Source organism: Oryzias melastigma, linkage group LG8 (assembly GCF_002922805.2).
Source record: "Oryzias melastigma strain HK-1 linkage group LG8, ASM292280v2, whole genome shotgun sequence".
In the NCBI taxonomy this organism is placed as follows: Eukaryota; Metazoa; Chordata; class Actinopteri; order Beloniformes; family Adrianichthyidae; genus Oryzias; species Oryzias melastigma.
The window spans coordinates 14734062-14749343 of record NC_050519.1 but is presented as its reverse complement, the minus strand read 5'-3'; the positions used below and the strand labels follow the sequence as shown (position 1 = coordinate 14749343).

The 15282-nt window shown below is 36.3% G+C and overlaps 2 protein-coding genes across 2 annotated transcripts in view; both read right to left on the bottom strand.

Annotated features, from left to right (window-relative positions):
• Window positions 1-502: 502 nt before the first annotated feature.
• On the bottom strand, window positions 503-6402 carry kctd13 (potassium channel tetramerization domain containing 13). Its single transcript, XM_024272844.2, has 7 exons — window positions 6003-6402; window positions 4623-4880; window positions 3460-3629; window positions 3266-3355; window positions 3034-3086; window positions 1977-2172; window positions 503-1855 (listed from the first exon to the last, which is right to left on the bottom strand). Exons 2-7 carry the CDS (start codon window positions 4858-4860, stop codon window positions 1607-1609), a joined length of 996 nt encoding a protein of 331 aa, XP_024128612.1. The 5' UTR covers window positions 4861-4880; window positions 6003-6402; the 3' UTR covers window positions 503-1606.
• Window positions 6403-7214: 812 nt separating this feature from the next.
• Window positions 7215-15282, bottom strand: part of sez6l2 (seizure related 6 homolog (mouse)-like 2) — a 19301-nt gene continuing 11233 nt past the window's right edge. The window contains exons 9-19 of the mRNA XM_024272206.2: window positions 14759-14922; window positions 14287-14481; window positions 13814-13952; window positions 11822-12018; window positions 11515-11709; window positions 10212-10406; window positions 9936-10127; window positions 9056-9094; window positions 8851-8968; window positions 8652-8763; window positions 7215-8544 (exon numbers count right to left, since the gene is read on the bottom strand). Of these exons, the coding sequence (XP_024127974.1) occupies window positions 8515-8544; window positions 8652-8763; window positions 8851-8968; window positions 9056-9094; window positions 9936-10127; window positions 10212-10406; window positions 11515-11709; window positions 11822-12018; window positions 13814-13952; window positions 14287-14481; window positions 14759-14922 (1576 nt within the window). The 3' untranslated portion in view covers window positions 7215-8514. The remainder of the gene's footprint in view (window positions 8545-8651; window positions 8764-8850; window positions 8969-9055; window positions 9095-9935; window positions 10128-10211; window positions 10407-11514; window positions 11710-11821; window positions 12019-13813; window positions 13953-14286; window positions 14482-14758; window positions 14923-15282) is intronic.

Below are 15282 nucleotides of genomic sequence, written 5' to 3'. Positions count from 1 at the left end.
ATGTAAAAACTCTTCTATAATTTCAAGCCGTGTTTTGTTCTGTAGTTGTTCAAAAAATAATATATATATATATATAAAACGTTGTAAAAATTAAACTAAACAGAAAATTTAATTCATGGAATAATCTTGTATTATTTAAGACAAAAATACACATTTTTGTCGATTTTAAAATATTTAATAAATTAAGAAACAAATAGAACTATTCAACATTCATATTTAATGAATGTGTCTATTTTTCTAGTTACAAATAGGAGTTACAATGTCAAGAAGACAGCTACTTCTTTTAACTGTATCTGCTTAGGTTATACATATATGGCTTGATAGTTTAAATTGGTTTGATATATTGTGTTTCATATATTTTGCCTCATTTCTTTATTTGTAATGCTTGAATAAACGTTTTGCTTCACATGCCAGAAAAAAAAATAGATCAAATGCATATTTCCTTTAATAAATCTGAATTAGACCACAGAAACCAGTATGAATATCAACGACAAAAAAGAAGTGGATTTCAAAAGCATTTTATTTTCAACATTTTCATGGCTATGGGACGGAAGTACCATTAGTGCATATTTCAAAGTATTGTGTGGTAAAGAGCTCAACACGTATTGCTCTCTTTCAATGCTGTTTTTTTCCTTTTTCACAATTTAGAGTGCTTAAGCTTACATATAAGTCATCAGCAAACAATTGAAATGAAGTACCTCCTCACCCTGAGGAAAAAAGAAAATTCAGTCAACATTAACTAAACTAACTGGAAATAATTTCTCTGAATTTGTGAAAGACACAGCAAGAGTGGCAGACCATGGCTCAGAATAACATAAATAAATCGTCACAGTTATTCTTAAACAATAGAGGAAGTTTGCACTTCATTAATCCAAAGGAGTAAATTTAAAATCTGATCTTTGCTCAAGAGTGCATTTATCATCCCAAAACTGAAATTCATTTCAACACCAGTTAACACAAAGATTGCCTTTAATACAAAAGTTAAATATCAATAAATTAGGTTCATAAATTAATAAGACATCTTGAAACAGAAGCTGCAATATTTTAAATAAAGAAAAAAACTGAGCTGCTCAACAGTCTCATTCATTGAAAGTCGGACAAAAACCTTTTGTTTCCAGTGTTACCAAGTCAAGACTTGATCATATCAACCTCTGTCTCCATCTGCTCCCCAGTACCTTCATTTTTAAACACAAAAGAAATCAGAGATTTGACAACCTGTATAAACTGATGGCGTTTCCTACAAATGAAAGACATAGGAGGCTCCCAGTGCAGACCACGAACTTCCTCATAAAAGTAGATGAGCAGGGTTTAAGTTGGATTATGGCGCTCACTCGGTTACAGATGAGAAGTCCCTAATAAAACGCATGACAGGATCGGTCACAGTTTTTCCCCTCAAAATCAAAGTATTTACATAGATAGGTTTTTTCTTGTAAACATTTCCAGACACTAACCTCTGCTGCAATCAGTCATTCACCGAGACCTTTCAAGTGTGTTTGAACACTTGAGGAGTAAATACCGAGCGGTTATTACTATCATGGCAATTCCTTTCATTCTGCAAGCGTTCCAAAAAAAAAAGTGAAATATAAAGCAACTAAACAGGCTTCCATCAGTCCTTATATACAGTTTGCTGACCGTGTCCCCTTTCGTCATGCATTATGTGCCGCCGGACATGGATCCGCCTCACTCGTCTGTCGCCGCCGCTTGCACCTTCTTCTTCTGACTGTCCTGCTCCGAGTGATGAACCGGAGCCCCGTGAATCTAAAAGGTGCAAACCCCCCGGCCCGGCTCTTCTGTTATTCTCATAGATGAGGATGTTGAGCGTTTCTTCGAATATCCGAGCCTCAGGAAATTCAACCTACAAAATAAAACAGTAGAACACCTTTCGTTTAGGGTTTATCTTTCAAACTTGGCCTATGAAAAGACAGGATAGAGCCCAACACAACAACTCATTTATGTTAACTATGTGTGCCGTTTACTTTGGTCTGCTTTTTCTCTGTTGCGTAGACGATGGAGGTGCAGCACACTTCTGCAATCTTGCGGCCTTCCCCGTAGAAGGACCAACAGCAGATCTCGTCCCCCAGCACGTCTTTGACGAACAGGACGCGGCCGTTAAAGCGGAGCACCAGTTTGTCAAACAGCTCAATGTTCTTCAGCAGGTTATCATCAGAATTGCTGGTTACACAACGAGAGACAGAAAAGGAAAAAAATAACAAAAAAAAATGTGAACATCAGATAGCGATAGCTACATTTCCATACTCAAAACTTTATCGAAAGTGTAGAAATATTGAAAAACACCATTTTACAATTTCACTCATTCCATTAACTCATAATTGTACAAACAAACACAAACCCAACTCATGCAATAAGTCATTCAAGAACATGGCAGATACATTCAAATATCTGCCACGGCAATCATCCTCATCTATCAAAGGAGACATCTGCGACTTATTCAGGACATGGAGCGGAACGCTAAGTGAGAGCGGCTACGGAAGAAGGGATTGTGGGAAATCGTGGTTGGGGATTTTACAGCAGAACTGTGGATCCAACAGTTCTTGATAAGCTGTGGGACCCCTTGTGGCATCCGCTGTGTAATGCCCAAGGTAACACACAGCTACGCGTGACATCGACTGTTGGTCACATGACTATTTAATTAAGAAAAAAAGGGGGCAACACCTCAAAAAACCAACTCCTCCAAACACCCAATTTTTTTCTACACTGATGTGACCAATTTCATGGTCAATGGAAATGCAGCTTTAAATCTTATTTATGAAAGGAAGCAATCATTAAAATAACTCACTAAATCATTTTATATTTATTTTAGTTGAGTCATTAAAAAGTTGAAATAGACCCAAATTCACAAGTTTAAAAAAAATGTCTATTATTATTAGAAAATGTTTAGGAGGCTATTCTACTCAAGCACAAATCAAGTTCATTTATGGGACAGAAGCTTTAAACGATGCTTTAAAACACTAAAATACCTAAATAATATAAATCACTTCTCATCAAATACATACGCACTGTTAGCATTTTTACCTTGTGTAAGAATATTTGTTGTTTCCTCTGTTATTCTGCAGCTTCACTACTGGCTGTAGACGAAACAAAAAATTCTATGTTACAAAAGAATTAACGTTCTGCAGACAGAAAAATCATTTGTAATGAAGCAAAAGGTATCAAAAATACAACATTATTTTACTCTTCACTGTTATTAGAGAAAAAAACATTGCACATATCTACAATGACCTGAACAGAATGAGTTTTCACTCACCTTTTTACATGAGGCGATCATCCTCTGCTCTTCTTTGGCTGAAGTGATCATGGGGATGCGGCACACGCTTTCAAGAATATCTTTCTTTTTCTGAGTTCAAACAGGAAAACAACCAACTTTAAGCCTCATTTTGCTATTAAACATTTTTAATTTTCTTTTGCAGAAAGAAAATCTAAAGTTTAAAGTCTTCGTACCTGCATGGCACTGAGGCAATGCTGAACAAGTCCCTGCACCTGATAGTACTGGGCCTCCTTTAGGACCTCGTCCAGTTCCCTGCAGTCATCTGGCAGCGGTACGGCACCATCTCTCAGAAAATTCAAGACGACACCAAAATGCCGGCCACACCGATCCAACACCACCCAACCTGGAAAACACGGCACAGGTCTCTGTCATTATAGATTTTTTTTGTGTGTGTTTTCTGTCTATTTTGGTGTGAAATGACTTTTTAGAGAAGCAGAAAGCTTTGATTAATGGGATTTTATTTTTAAACTGTGGATCTAATTTTTCTTAAACATCAGCGTTTTCAGGTTCCTCTGGAAGCTGCACAGATGAACTGTAAAGCCAGTTTGAGAAAGTCATTTTGCAGAGCTCTTTGAAATCTGGTTAAAGAACAAAGCATGCTAAGCCATCTGTAAACCCACACTAGAGTGAAGGTGCTTGAGGCAAGAATATAAGACAAAAACTGATCCGTAAATCTCCCTCAAGCTTTTTCACAAATACAAAAGAAACAAAAAAAGAAAAGGTTTAAACAGTTTAGCAATTTAACATTTGTAGCAACACATCACCACTAATGAGAGAGTTTAGAGTGTTTAAAGGATCCAAAAAAGACATTTTTATGGGGAAAAAAAACATTTAAACTGAGGAACTTTGTGTTTTCTTGCTTCAATGTTGCAGTCCAGTTTTGATCGTTTTAAACAAAAGAAATGCGACTTTGATAGAAATATAATGTATACAAAAGACCACTCAAAAAAATTTAAGGTGGGGGCTGCGTAAAGTGAACTATTATTACAAAATTGCATTAAAATGATATTAAACATTTTATGAATTGCCTCAAACTTAAATAAAAACATAAAAGCTCTATAAAACATTTGGAAAAATACATTTAAAATAAGAAACATAACTATCATTTTTTGCATTTTAAAGATTCATCTAACATGGCTGTAAATTTTTAAACTCGCAAGCCTATTAAGGGAATTATTTGTAGCTGTAAGAGTTAATCTATTTCAATCAAAACAGAGCTAAAGTATTTTTAGTTATTTGAAAATCATTTTAAACAAATATTCTAAATGTGCAGCTTGAAGTGCACTCATCAAACAATCCAGGTACCTTGAGGCAGATGTGTTTGCTTTCTACTCACCTTCGGAGTCGATGGTAGCCTCAGTATCTCCATTGCATATGCGTCGGAGCAGGCTGTCCTCTTTGCTCAGTGTCTGGACGGTCGTGTAATGCAGCGTTCCACCCACGTTTAGCTTTACATACTTGCTCCCCAGCAGGCTTGGGTTTCTGTGTTCATCCGTGTTGTGGCAAGAAGGCGTGGCGATGGCGGAACTGGCAGAGTCGGCGGCATTACTGCCAACTGAGGCCTCCGCAGACATGGGGATGTGAAGTGACCTGACTGTAATGAGGAAGACACGGTTAGACAATTGAATGTCACCGGTGACATTATCAGTCAAAGCATGATGATAACAATTTAGAAACGGTGAATATTAAATTGTTAGATCCCTCGCAACCATCTGATCTTTGAACAAAGGATTCCTACATGGCTCTACAAGTTAAATTTAAGACTATTTCAGGCCATTTTACATTTACTTAGAATTTAATGCCTATTTCACAGCCTATTTAAACAGCCACATTGGCAAATTATGCAGCATGCTTTAACACAAACCCTGGCAGCAACATGGTTGAGAATAGACTTTTCAGCAAGTAGGGCAAGTTAAATTTGCACTTCCCTAAACTGGTCAAGAGCTGACACGCATTTGATCACACCTGAAAAATATTTCTCACAGGGAGATTTGCAATAACTGGTTCCTATTTTCAAATACAAAAGGTGAGGTTGGAACAGAAGTAAGCTGAAATTACAGTCATTTTGCAACACTTTAGCAGCCCAGCAAACCAATTTAAAACAAATTGCATCAGATTTAATAACAATTTCAATCTTTTTAAGTTATGCACTTAAAAAAAAACTGTAAATTCAAGACAATTGTTTGCTTATCAGACAGCCTGGAACACTTATGATGTAATTTGCCACAATTTACATCAACAAGCTCTATCAATATATTTCAAAACAAGCACAAATTAATGGATTTTAAGGAAAACTATGAACATTATTGTTAAAATGTACTTTTATTAGATTTTTTTTTACACCAAAGAATGTAACGTCTTTAGGAAAAATGTACATGACATCAACTTATCCCTGCAGCCACACCCATTTACGTGATTTGCACTTTTGACTTACTTTCATCTCCTTAAACACAACAAATAAAGACTTTTCCATTTTTACATCTGAGCAACACATATTTAAATAAAAAAAATCAATGTTATTAAGCTAAATTAGTCATCCTTCTATTACAGCACAGGTGCATTATCTTGTCGTTCAACCAAAACGAAAGTTACAACCAAACAGATTTAAAAGGCGACACTACAATACTGCAAAAATGGCACAGACAGCTGCTAGCTTGAGATAAAATATGCGTTTGAAAAGAAACGACGAATAAACACATTTCAATAACAGACTTACCACACCGAACATCCAAGAATGTTGTAAGATTCCAAAAAAAGTGGAAATATGCGGTTTCAAAATGGTAGCAAGACTGAGCGAGTGGACTACGACAAACAAACACACACAAGTTATAATTTAAAACGCAGTTATCGCCCGATTTGTCATTTTAACGGTAACGTTAGCTAATCAAAGCAGCTACTTTTATATTTTGATTAGCTTTAAGCAAACATAAGTGTCCACTTAAGGAATTTGAAGGAAAACCTAGTTTCACCCTTCAAAATATTCGAATCAAAATCAAGGTAGTAGCTAAATCCATGGTTTCAGACATTAATTATTGACTGGTGCTAATATAAAAAGCTAAATAGGTCACTCGGAAATGAAAGCAGTAATTCTTCTTCCGCCGCTTTCTTCTTCTACGGTCATCGTAAGGGCTTTATTTACTGTCACAGTCAGATAATCTTAAAATGGGTTGAACAGCGAATGAATCAAAAACCAAAACTTCAAAAATGAAAAGCTTTTATTAAATCAGATACAACAGTAAAATGTAATCGGTCATAACCTCATCTGCGGCCGAAATGTTGTAAGTTTATTCAGCTGGATGTGTGTGCTGCATTCTTGGAGAAATCATTTTACCGCCCCCAGTGGTCAAAAAGAGGAACTTCAACTACTTTCATCTTTCCTTTATTTTCCATCTTGCTTTAAAATTTATGTTTTGTTTTTTTATTAAACCAACACAATATGACACTAATAAACAATATGGGACACTTATTTATAATTAGTGTGAAATAATAGAACAGCAAAGTTGTACAATGAATATTATACAACAGTAAAGTTACTTAAAAGTCTTAAAATGTGTTATTTAATTATTTATTTACTTTATGATTGCTATAATCGTTAGGAGATTTTCTTTTTTAAAAGACTGTCTGGTTATAGTAAACCCATGTGCAAATAAATACAATATGCAATGGTCTGGGAATCTGGAAAACGAGAGTATGAGGACGATGAAGTAAACCAGATTGCAGTGAAAAATATTATTTTCCTATTTCAATATATATATATATATATATATATATATATATACAGTATATATGTGTGTGTGTGTGTGTTTGTATATAAAACAGGCATAAGGAAATATGTAGGTTTTTTTTTATCTATATATTTCTATACATACATGTATTATTGTAATATATTCTAGTTTCAACACAACGTGAGAATAAAGACACTAAAGACTACACCATTCAACAGAGACTTTATTTCCAGTTCAGCAAATGATTCACTGCCTTCAAGAGTCTATTTATATATGAAGCAAAGAAATGCTACAAATGGTTTAGAGAAGAAAAATTTCTACAAAGCAACAGTCTCCAGGATCCCCTCATTTGGCACAGTGAACAACCCTACATTCACTGTTGAAACAATCATTTATAAATAAATAAATAAATTAAATTAATAAATAAATACATAATGCATCACAGCAAGCAACCAGATTTTGGAGGTTTTCTTTTTTCATCAACATAGTGCATACAACATCAAAATTTGATAACAATGAAAGCCGCCTGTAACTATAACGATGGAAAGGTTGAGCATTAAGCAATTTAATTTACAATCAGTGCATGCTCGAAGCGCAATGACATTCATGTCCTCACCTTGTCTTTTGCAGTTGGTGGTGTGACGTATGATAACGGCAGAGAATAAATTAAGCACTGCGTCTGTAAACACTATTTTAACAACAGATGAAACACTTAGAGACATTAAATTATTTAACATTTTAAATTTGGCACTGACTTTTCATTATTTGTATATAATGAAAAAAGTAACCTCCTGCCACCATTTTTAAGAGTATATATATATACAGTATATATATATATATTTGAGGCTCATATATATTTATGATGAATTATATATATATATCAACCTCCACCAATATTAAGTCCAATATTTACATTCAGTTTCTGTGACTGTTTTACATACAGTGAGAAAAAATAAAGAAAAAGGGGAAATTATATTTAAAATTCTTTTTTTTTCTTCACAATTTAAAAACAACATTTTAACTGTGACACTGTGCAAAATTGAATAAAAGCCACTTATCTTATAGTCACCAGAAATAAACAGAAACATTCATCATGTTTTGTGTGGTAGAGACAGTAAATTGTAATAAATAAAAGTAGTGCCATGCCTTTTTTTTTATTTTTGGCCTCATAAAGACTTAACATATTAATACCTTCAACTTATCCTCCTCTGTATTTGCTTTTCCTTTTGTTACCATGATTTTTTACCTTTTCATAAGGCACCGGTCCTAATAAACCACACAAAACCTGACCGTCAAGCAAAATATACATTTGCGAGGTCTCTTCGTCTGATTAATGCATCAAAATAAAGCACTTTCCTGACTTTTAAACCACATATAAAGAGATGAGATAACATTAAAAAATAAACAATTAAAGGGGAATGAGGCCTTTTTTAATACAAAAATCTTTTCATAGCAATTTACTCCCTGGTGTTGTTTTTTCTTTTTTTCATCCTCACCATTCTTTCAGATGGACACTTCGTACTCCCGTGTATCCTGTAATTAACACACACAAGGAGGGCAAGCGTCAGCTTTAAGCATTAAAGGGACTAAAATGAAGTGCAGGTATACTAAAAATCCTAACAACAGACGGTGTTACTCACCCCGGCTTCATACAGAGGGTTGTTGAAATCGGATTCAACCGTAATTGGACTGTAGGAGTGTGTGTGGGAGAGAGACTTCCAGAAGAGTGGCTTCCATTCTAGTCTGCAAATGCTATCAAAGACAAAAATTAAATACATAAAAAGAAGTGATGCAGCTGGGATCTGAGCGAGTACCCTGAAAAAGACTCGATAAACCTACTTTGAATAGTACATGTAGATTCCTCCAATCAGGAGGATGACCAGGATTATTGGCACGATGATAGCCAAGGCGATGTTTTCGCTCAGCATCTGCGGGGACATCTCGAAAGACCGGGACACTGCAAAGGAGCCAGAAAGTTAAGTTTATGGAGAATCTTTGGAAAATCTTTGGAAAAGCAAAAATATGCTAATATTGAATATGTTACCATCTGACTTGTGTTCATCCAAAAGCTCCTCATAGGCCACTGTACAAAGCAAAACATCTTCATTATTGGAATACTAAATGCTATTTTATTTTTTATTTTTAATCATACAATGGTTAACTTAGCTGGTTTTACATTTTTTAACTTAGGTTACCAAAAACAGCTAGCATGTAGCTGGAAAATAGCTAAACTAAAATAGTTTAAAAAATGAAAAAAGGCTAAATTAGCCAAACAGCTAGCATGACGCTGATATATTAGCTTAACTCCAAAATAGCCTAGAAAACTAAAAAAAAAAAGCAAAATTAGCCAAACAGCTAGCATGTAGCTGAAATATTAGCTCAACTCCAAAATAGCCAAAATAAGTCTTAATAAATGCCAAAATAGTTTAAAAAGCTAGCATAATGCCAATTTCTAAAACCGTAACTTTTTAAAATAATTCTCAAAAATAAAAATGCAGGAATATTATTCCAGAAGAAATTAACTTAAACCTTAAATCATTTTTAATATTTTCCTCTCCATAAAAATATTCATTCATTCATCTTCCAGACCGCTTCTTCCCTTTCGGGGTCGCGGGGGTGCCGGAGCCTATCCCGGCTACTGATGGGCGAAGGCGGGGTTCACCCTGGACAGGTCGCCAGTCTGTCGCAGTCCATAAAAATATATTTTGTCAAAATTATAAAAGTTAGATACATTGGGCTAATGTTGCACTAATGTTGCACTAATGTTGTTGCTAATAACAATAAATAAAATGATTTGGAGGGCCGGATATGGCCCGCGGGCCTTGACTTTGACATGTGATTTAACACTTTCATGCTATTGATCGTGTTAATATTCCAAAATGACAGTAAATCACTTGAGCTCCGTGTTAAATCATCTTGCTTACCCTTGCAGAAGGGTGGAGGGTTGTTCCACTGAGAAGGATGGCCGGGAACACATGTGATGATAACTTCCCCAATCAGTTTGTAGCCCTCGTAACAGAAGAAGCGCAGAGTTTCTCCAGCCTGGTAGTTGTGTTTGTACAGAGTCTGATAGCCGTTGTCGGGGACTCCGGGGTTTGGGCATGGATCATATTTCACTGAGGACAAAAAAAAGTCTTAAATGTGAAAAAAAGTTGGATTTATAAAAGAAAAGGGTTTCCAAAAAAAATTGGGGGCCTTACAGACACACTTGGGGCTGCGGTCACTCCATTTGGGGGTCCCCGTGTCTCGTCCATGACACGAGATCTGGCTGGGACCTTCCAGCTGGTAACCTTGGTTACAAGAGAAGCGCACGACCGTTCCGACAACAAAACCAGCTTCAGGGCGCACAGAGCGCGCTCCGTTCACCACCTCTCCTGGGTCAAGACACTGCGGGACTGTGGAGAGGGACAAGAGCATTAATGACATTCTTCATACAAGACTCATTACAAACTAATATCTCTTCTTGAAATGCAATTTTAACTCGACCATTTGTAAAAAAAAAAAAAAAAAAACCTTGATATTTTGAATTCAAAACTTTTAAACTCCATAACTGTGAAGAGAAAATTAAAAATGATTTCAAGACCAACAATAAACTGATAATCCAAGCTCAGATTGCTCTTTTAAAAGCCAGAAAATTCATCAGTAGGGATCCGGCCGGGATAAGACAAGTCTAGCAAGTAAAATAGGTATTTTTGGGGTGATATATAAGTGCTAGAATACAAATTGTGCTTCAAAGATGACACATTTTGTGAAGCTTTTGGATGACAGCTATACTCTGAAGTGAAGTGCAAATAGATACAAACACTTCTTCACACTGCAGCTTTCACAGATGCAGACAAACATATTTCACTGTCCATACGCTCCGTTTTTCTTCAGGATCATGAACATTCATTTCTGTCATTCGGGGTTGCAAGGAACAGAGATTTAAACCAGCCATTTATATAATAAAACTGTAGCAAAATCTACACTTGACCCAATGAGAACTTTGTATTTGTGACACTTTATGTACTAAATTGGTGAATTCTAAACTGTTTCATCATTTTAGAATATATATTTTTTGTTTTTACCTAAAAAACAGCAAATAAAGATTCTGCACGTTGAACTTTCCAAAAAAGAAAAAAAGAAAAAACAAAAACGTGATTTGCAACTTTTTAAAAAAAATGTATCTGGTTAAGAAAAACAGCATCTATATGAGCACAAGACAGCAATAGAGAAGGAGAAAACGCATCTCCACAGAGGAAATCCAACTGAGCATCAGAAGAAAACTTCATTAAATTTTAACTCTTGAATATGTTATGGTTTTATTGTACTTTAATAAACAGATTTTTTAAATTGTATTTTCCTGGTTATGATTGCAAGCAGCTGGCCACTTTTGAATTTTCTTTGGAATTAAAAAAAGATTCGATTCTATTCGATTCTATTCTATTCTATTCTATTCTATTCTATTCTGTTGTAAAAAGTCCCAGTGTTTTCCCTCCTGCTGCTTCAGCAGGACTGTCCCACCTTTGACACAGGTGGGGGGGCTGCTGCTCCAGGACAGGTCCCACTGGCAGGTGATGATGTCCGAGCCACTGATGTCGTACCCCGGTTGGCACTGATAGGTCAGCACGCTGCCCCTCACGGGGAAGGAGTGGGACGAGCTGATCCAGCCAAACGCAATTTCGGGGAGGGCGGGGCAAGTGTCGTTAGGCTCCACCTCTGCGGAGAACAGACAGGGCGTAGGGCGGTGAAACCAGGCTCCTCGTACCAGCAGGACAAATGAAAGTCTGTTGTTTAAAGAGATCTATTTTGGCCGTAGCTGAGAGTTTACCACGATACTGAATGAAGAACCCCCGATTCAGAATAGAACCGGCGTCCTCCGGGTCGCTCTGGAACTGGATGGTGACCTCAGAGCCAGTAGAAACAACCTGGAAACGCTCTTTGGATCCCTGATACTGGCCAATCGCACGAGAAATGAGGTCCCGCCCATCAAAGACTGTCAGGACGTCATTCTGGCTGATGTTCAAACTAAGCAAGAGGAAGACAGATGGGGTTTTTATTGGAGATCTATTCTAACATGTAGAATAAACATCTTATATATCATAAATTATCTTGACAAGAGCAACAGATCATGTGAACCACAAGACGATGTAACCTTACATCAGTAAAACATATGTGGAGCTATTGCACAACGTAAAAATAATCTTTCATTAATTAATGGCAATTGACTAAGAATTTGAGAAAAAAACAATTCAAAATATGCTAAAATATGTTTAAAGAAAAATGTAAAAGTAGCAGACAAAGAAAAGTAAATTATGTATCTCTCTGTCTGGTTCATGTCTGTGATGATTCATTTCAACTTCATTCAATCACATTTATTAGTGTCTTCTAGTCTTTTATGAAAAGAGCAGAAGACACTAATTAATAACATTGCTTGATAGATGTGAACATTTGAATTGCAGTTTTTAAGTAATTCTTAGAAATTGTTCCCTCTTTGAATTCTGGGAGATTTTTATTCTCACGCCCTTCTATCAGGATAAGATTGCTTTTTATTTATTTAAAAGTAAAATTGCTTGCACTTCCAGTTACTGCCATGAAACTAAATCTTCTTAGGGGCTCTTTTTTATGTTTAACTTGTAATGCTAAGTTTTAGTTAATGACATTTTGGACCAAAATGAGCTGATAGTAAGAACTGTGCAGCGTGATCAAAGAATCATTTGTGGAAAAATAAGTAATTGTGATTAATATAGAGGATGATAAAAGATGCCACACAGTTTGGATCAAGACGATCAAAAGGTGAAAAGGACGACTGAAGATGCAGATTTAGCAAGAAGAATGTTTTTTAAAAACTTCCCAAATAGTAATTTTTATAAACAGTATTTATACGTAAATGCTTCTGAGAATTAATTTGTATTCTTCTGGATGAGACTTTTGTTTTTCATTAACGTCTTTGGACCCATTTGAGATTCTCTGCTTAAACCCGATGCGCTTTAATAAGGACATTCTAGTCCGAGGTGGGCAAACTATTTGATTTGTGGGTCACAAAGGATTCTAACATTTAACAGAAGGGCTGACCAGGAGTAGATGTGTGGCGCTTTTTGGTAATCCACCTCAATTTAGACAAAGGCATGCTAATTTTGATTACAAAAATAATATATTTTAAAACAGAACATTTTGGAGTTTTTATTCCTTTCAAAACTGTTACTTTTTTATCATTTTAGTGCCAGCTGACCCAACTGGATGATGTCCCTCAGAGAAAACAAAAAAAGCTGCGTTCATGTGCTGTTGGAATGATTGGAAAAATGGCCGTCAAACTATGAAATTACACATGAACTTCAGAAAAACAACAAATCTAAAAAAAAAGAAAAAAATCCTACATGAATGCAGAATAACTTTCAGAACTTAGACAAAGTACAGTTTCTATTTTGCATGAGGAGACACCAGAAATAAAGAGATGAAATCACTAGGATTATTGATATAATTTATTGTAGTTTGGTATGCCAGATTAAACAGTTAAATGGGCTACATATGGACCCCTTGTGCACACCCCTGTTCTGGTCTTTCCAATGATGTTTTGGTCAGATTTTTTTTTTTTTTGAAAGACAAAACAGAGTCTACTAAGGTCATTTTTTATTCTAGCAGGATTTTTATTAAAAATAAAAAAGTGAGGTGATTTAAAAACCTTCTTTCATCAAATAATTTGGCACATTCTGCAACATCTTTCATTCATTAAAAATGGCATCATCTTGCCAAATAATGCATCTCAACAGAACAATTTAATTCAAACCAAACTGACGGAAGTGAAAATCAAAGTAGTGCTCACGTCCTGATGTCCAGTTCGATGTGTTTCTCCTCATTCCCATGAATCTGCCACACGCAGTCCAGCCCCTTGGAGTAACTCTGGGGCCAATCAGGGGACAGGATGGTTCCTGAGGGTTCGGTCAGCTCCCCTCCACACAGAGCTGTGGAGCAAAAATCCTTTAAGAGAACTGAGTATAAATAAAAGCAAAGGGGGTTACTGGAGAACAAGGGTTCATTGGACCTCTTTAGAAAAAGGAATGAGACTAATTTTGTTTAAAAAACCTCAATCTGCTGACACCCCATCATTTACCTTCTAAAATAACTACAGGAGGAGGACGCAGCTTTAAAGGATCTTATGTCAGTGTAATTCCTGATTAAAACCTGTGATCCCCAATTCAAAGTTATCGGTCACAAGCTCCCTCATGTTTTCAGTTTTTCAGTTTAAGATGAGGAGAACCTCTTAAACTCAGTGGAATGACTTATCTTAAACCTTACCTTTGCACACGGGTTCGCTGTCGTTCCAGTGGGGATTGTTGGGGTCCACGCATTCAATGGTTCCTGAACCTTGGTCCATGATGAAGCCTGGAGAGCAGCTGAAGGAGACGGTGGTGCCCAGCTGGTAGCTAATGTCACTGCTGGTAAAATTTCCATTAGGCATGAATGGCTCCCAGCAGTGTTCATCGTCGAAAGCTATGAAGAAAGAGAGAAAAAAAGTAATTGTGGGCAGGAAGTCAAAAATCCTTCATTTTAGAAAACAAATGCTACATTTTCCAGTCTAAAAAATTAAAAAATAATCTAAACCATCAGTAATAGAAGCTTAAATTCTGGATTTTTCAAAGCAGAACCCCCCTGACTCGCGATGCAGTAATGAGGTTAGATAGAGGTGCCGCTCTGCTTCACTCTCTGTTTTTCTGCTGAGACGAGAAAAGACCTCATGAGAGGCTAAAGGACAGAGGCTGCCGCTCACCCTCATATCGCAGCGCCAGCAGCAGAGGGATGGAAGAGGAATCAGCTGTGAGCTCCAGGTACAGAGTGGAGCTCTCACTCAGCAGCCCACGCTCCGGAACGTCGTCCAGATCCGAGTCAAAGAGGGGAGCCGACAGAGAACTGTTTCCACTTCGCACGATCAGCCTGAGAGGGACGAAAGACATTAAGACGAGTATCTGAAATGATTTGTTACATAGAAATGAAGCAAAATAAACATGTATGGAGCCACGTATGGTAATCAGAATCATTATTGGTTTATTTAGACTTGATAAAGTCAGTTTTTCTTTCTTTTTTTTTTTAAGAAAATGACCAATTGAGGATTTTTTAAAATATTATTTTTATTGTATGTTTTTCATTTACAGTCATAGATCAGCAAAAATAAATGAATATAATACTAATAAATTTTAGTGGGTTACTACATATCAGTGGCGGGCCGTCAGGGCCTGCAAGGCCTTCTCTGCTGGCCTAAAAATATCTGAATCACAGACTGATATTAATTATTAT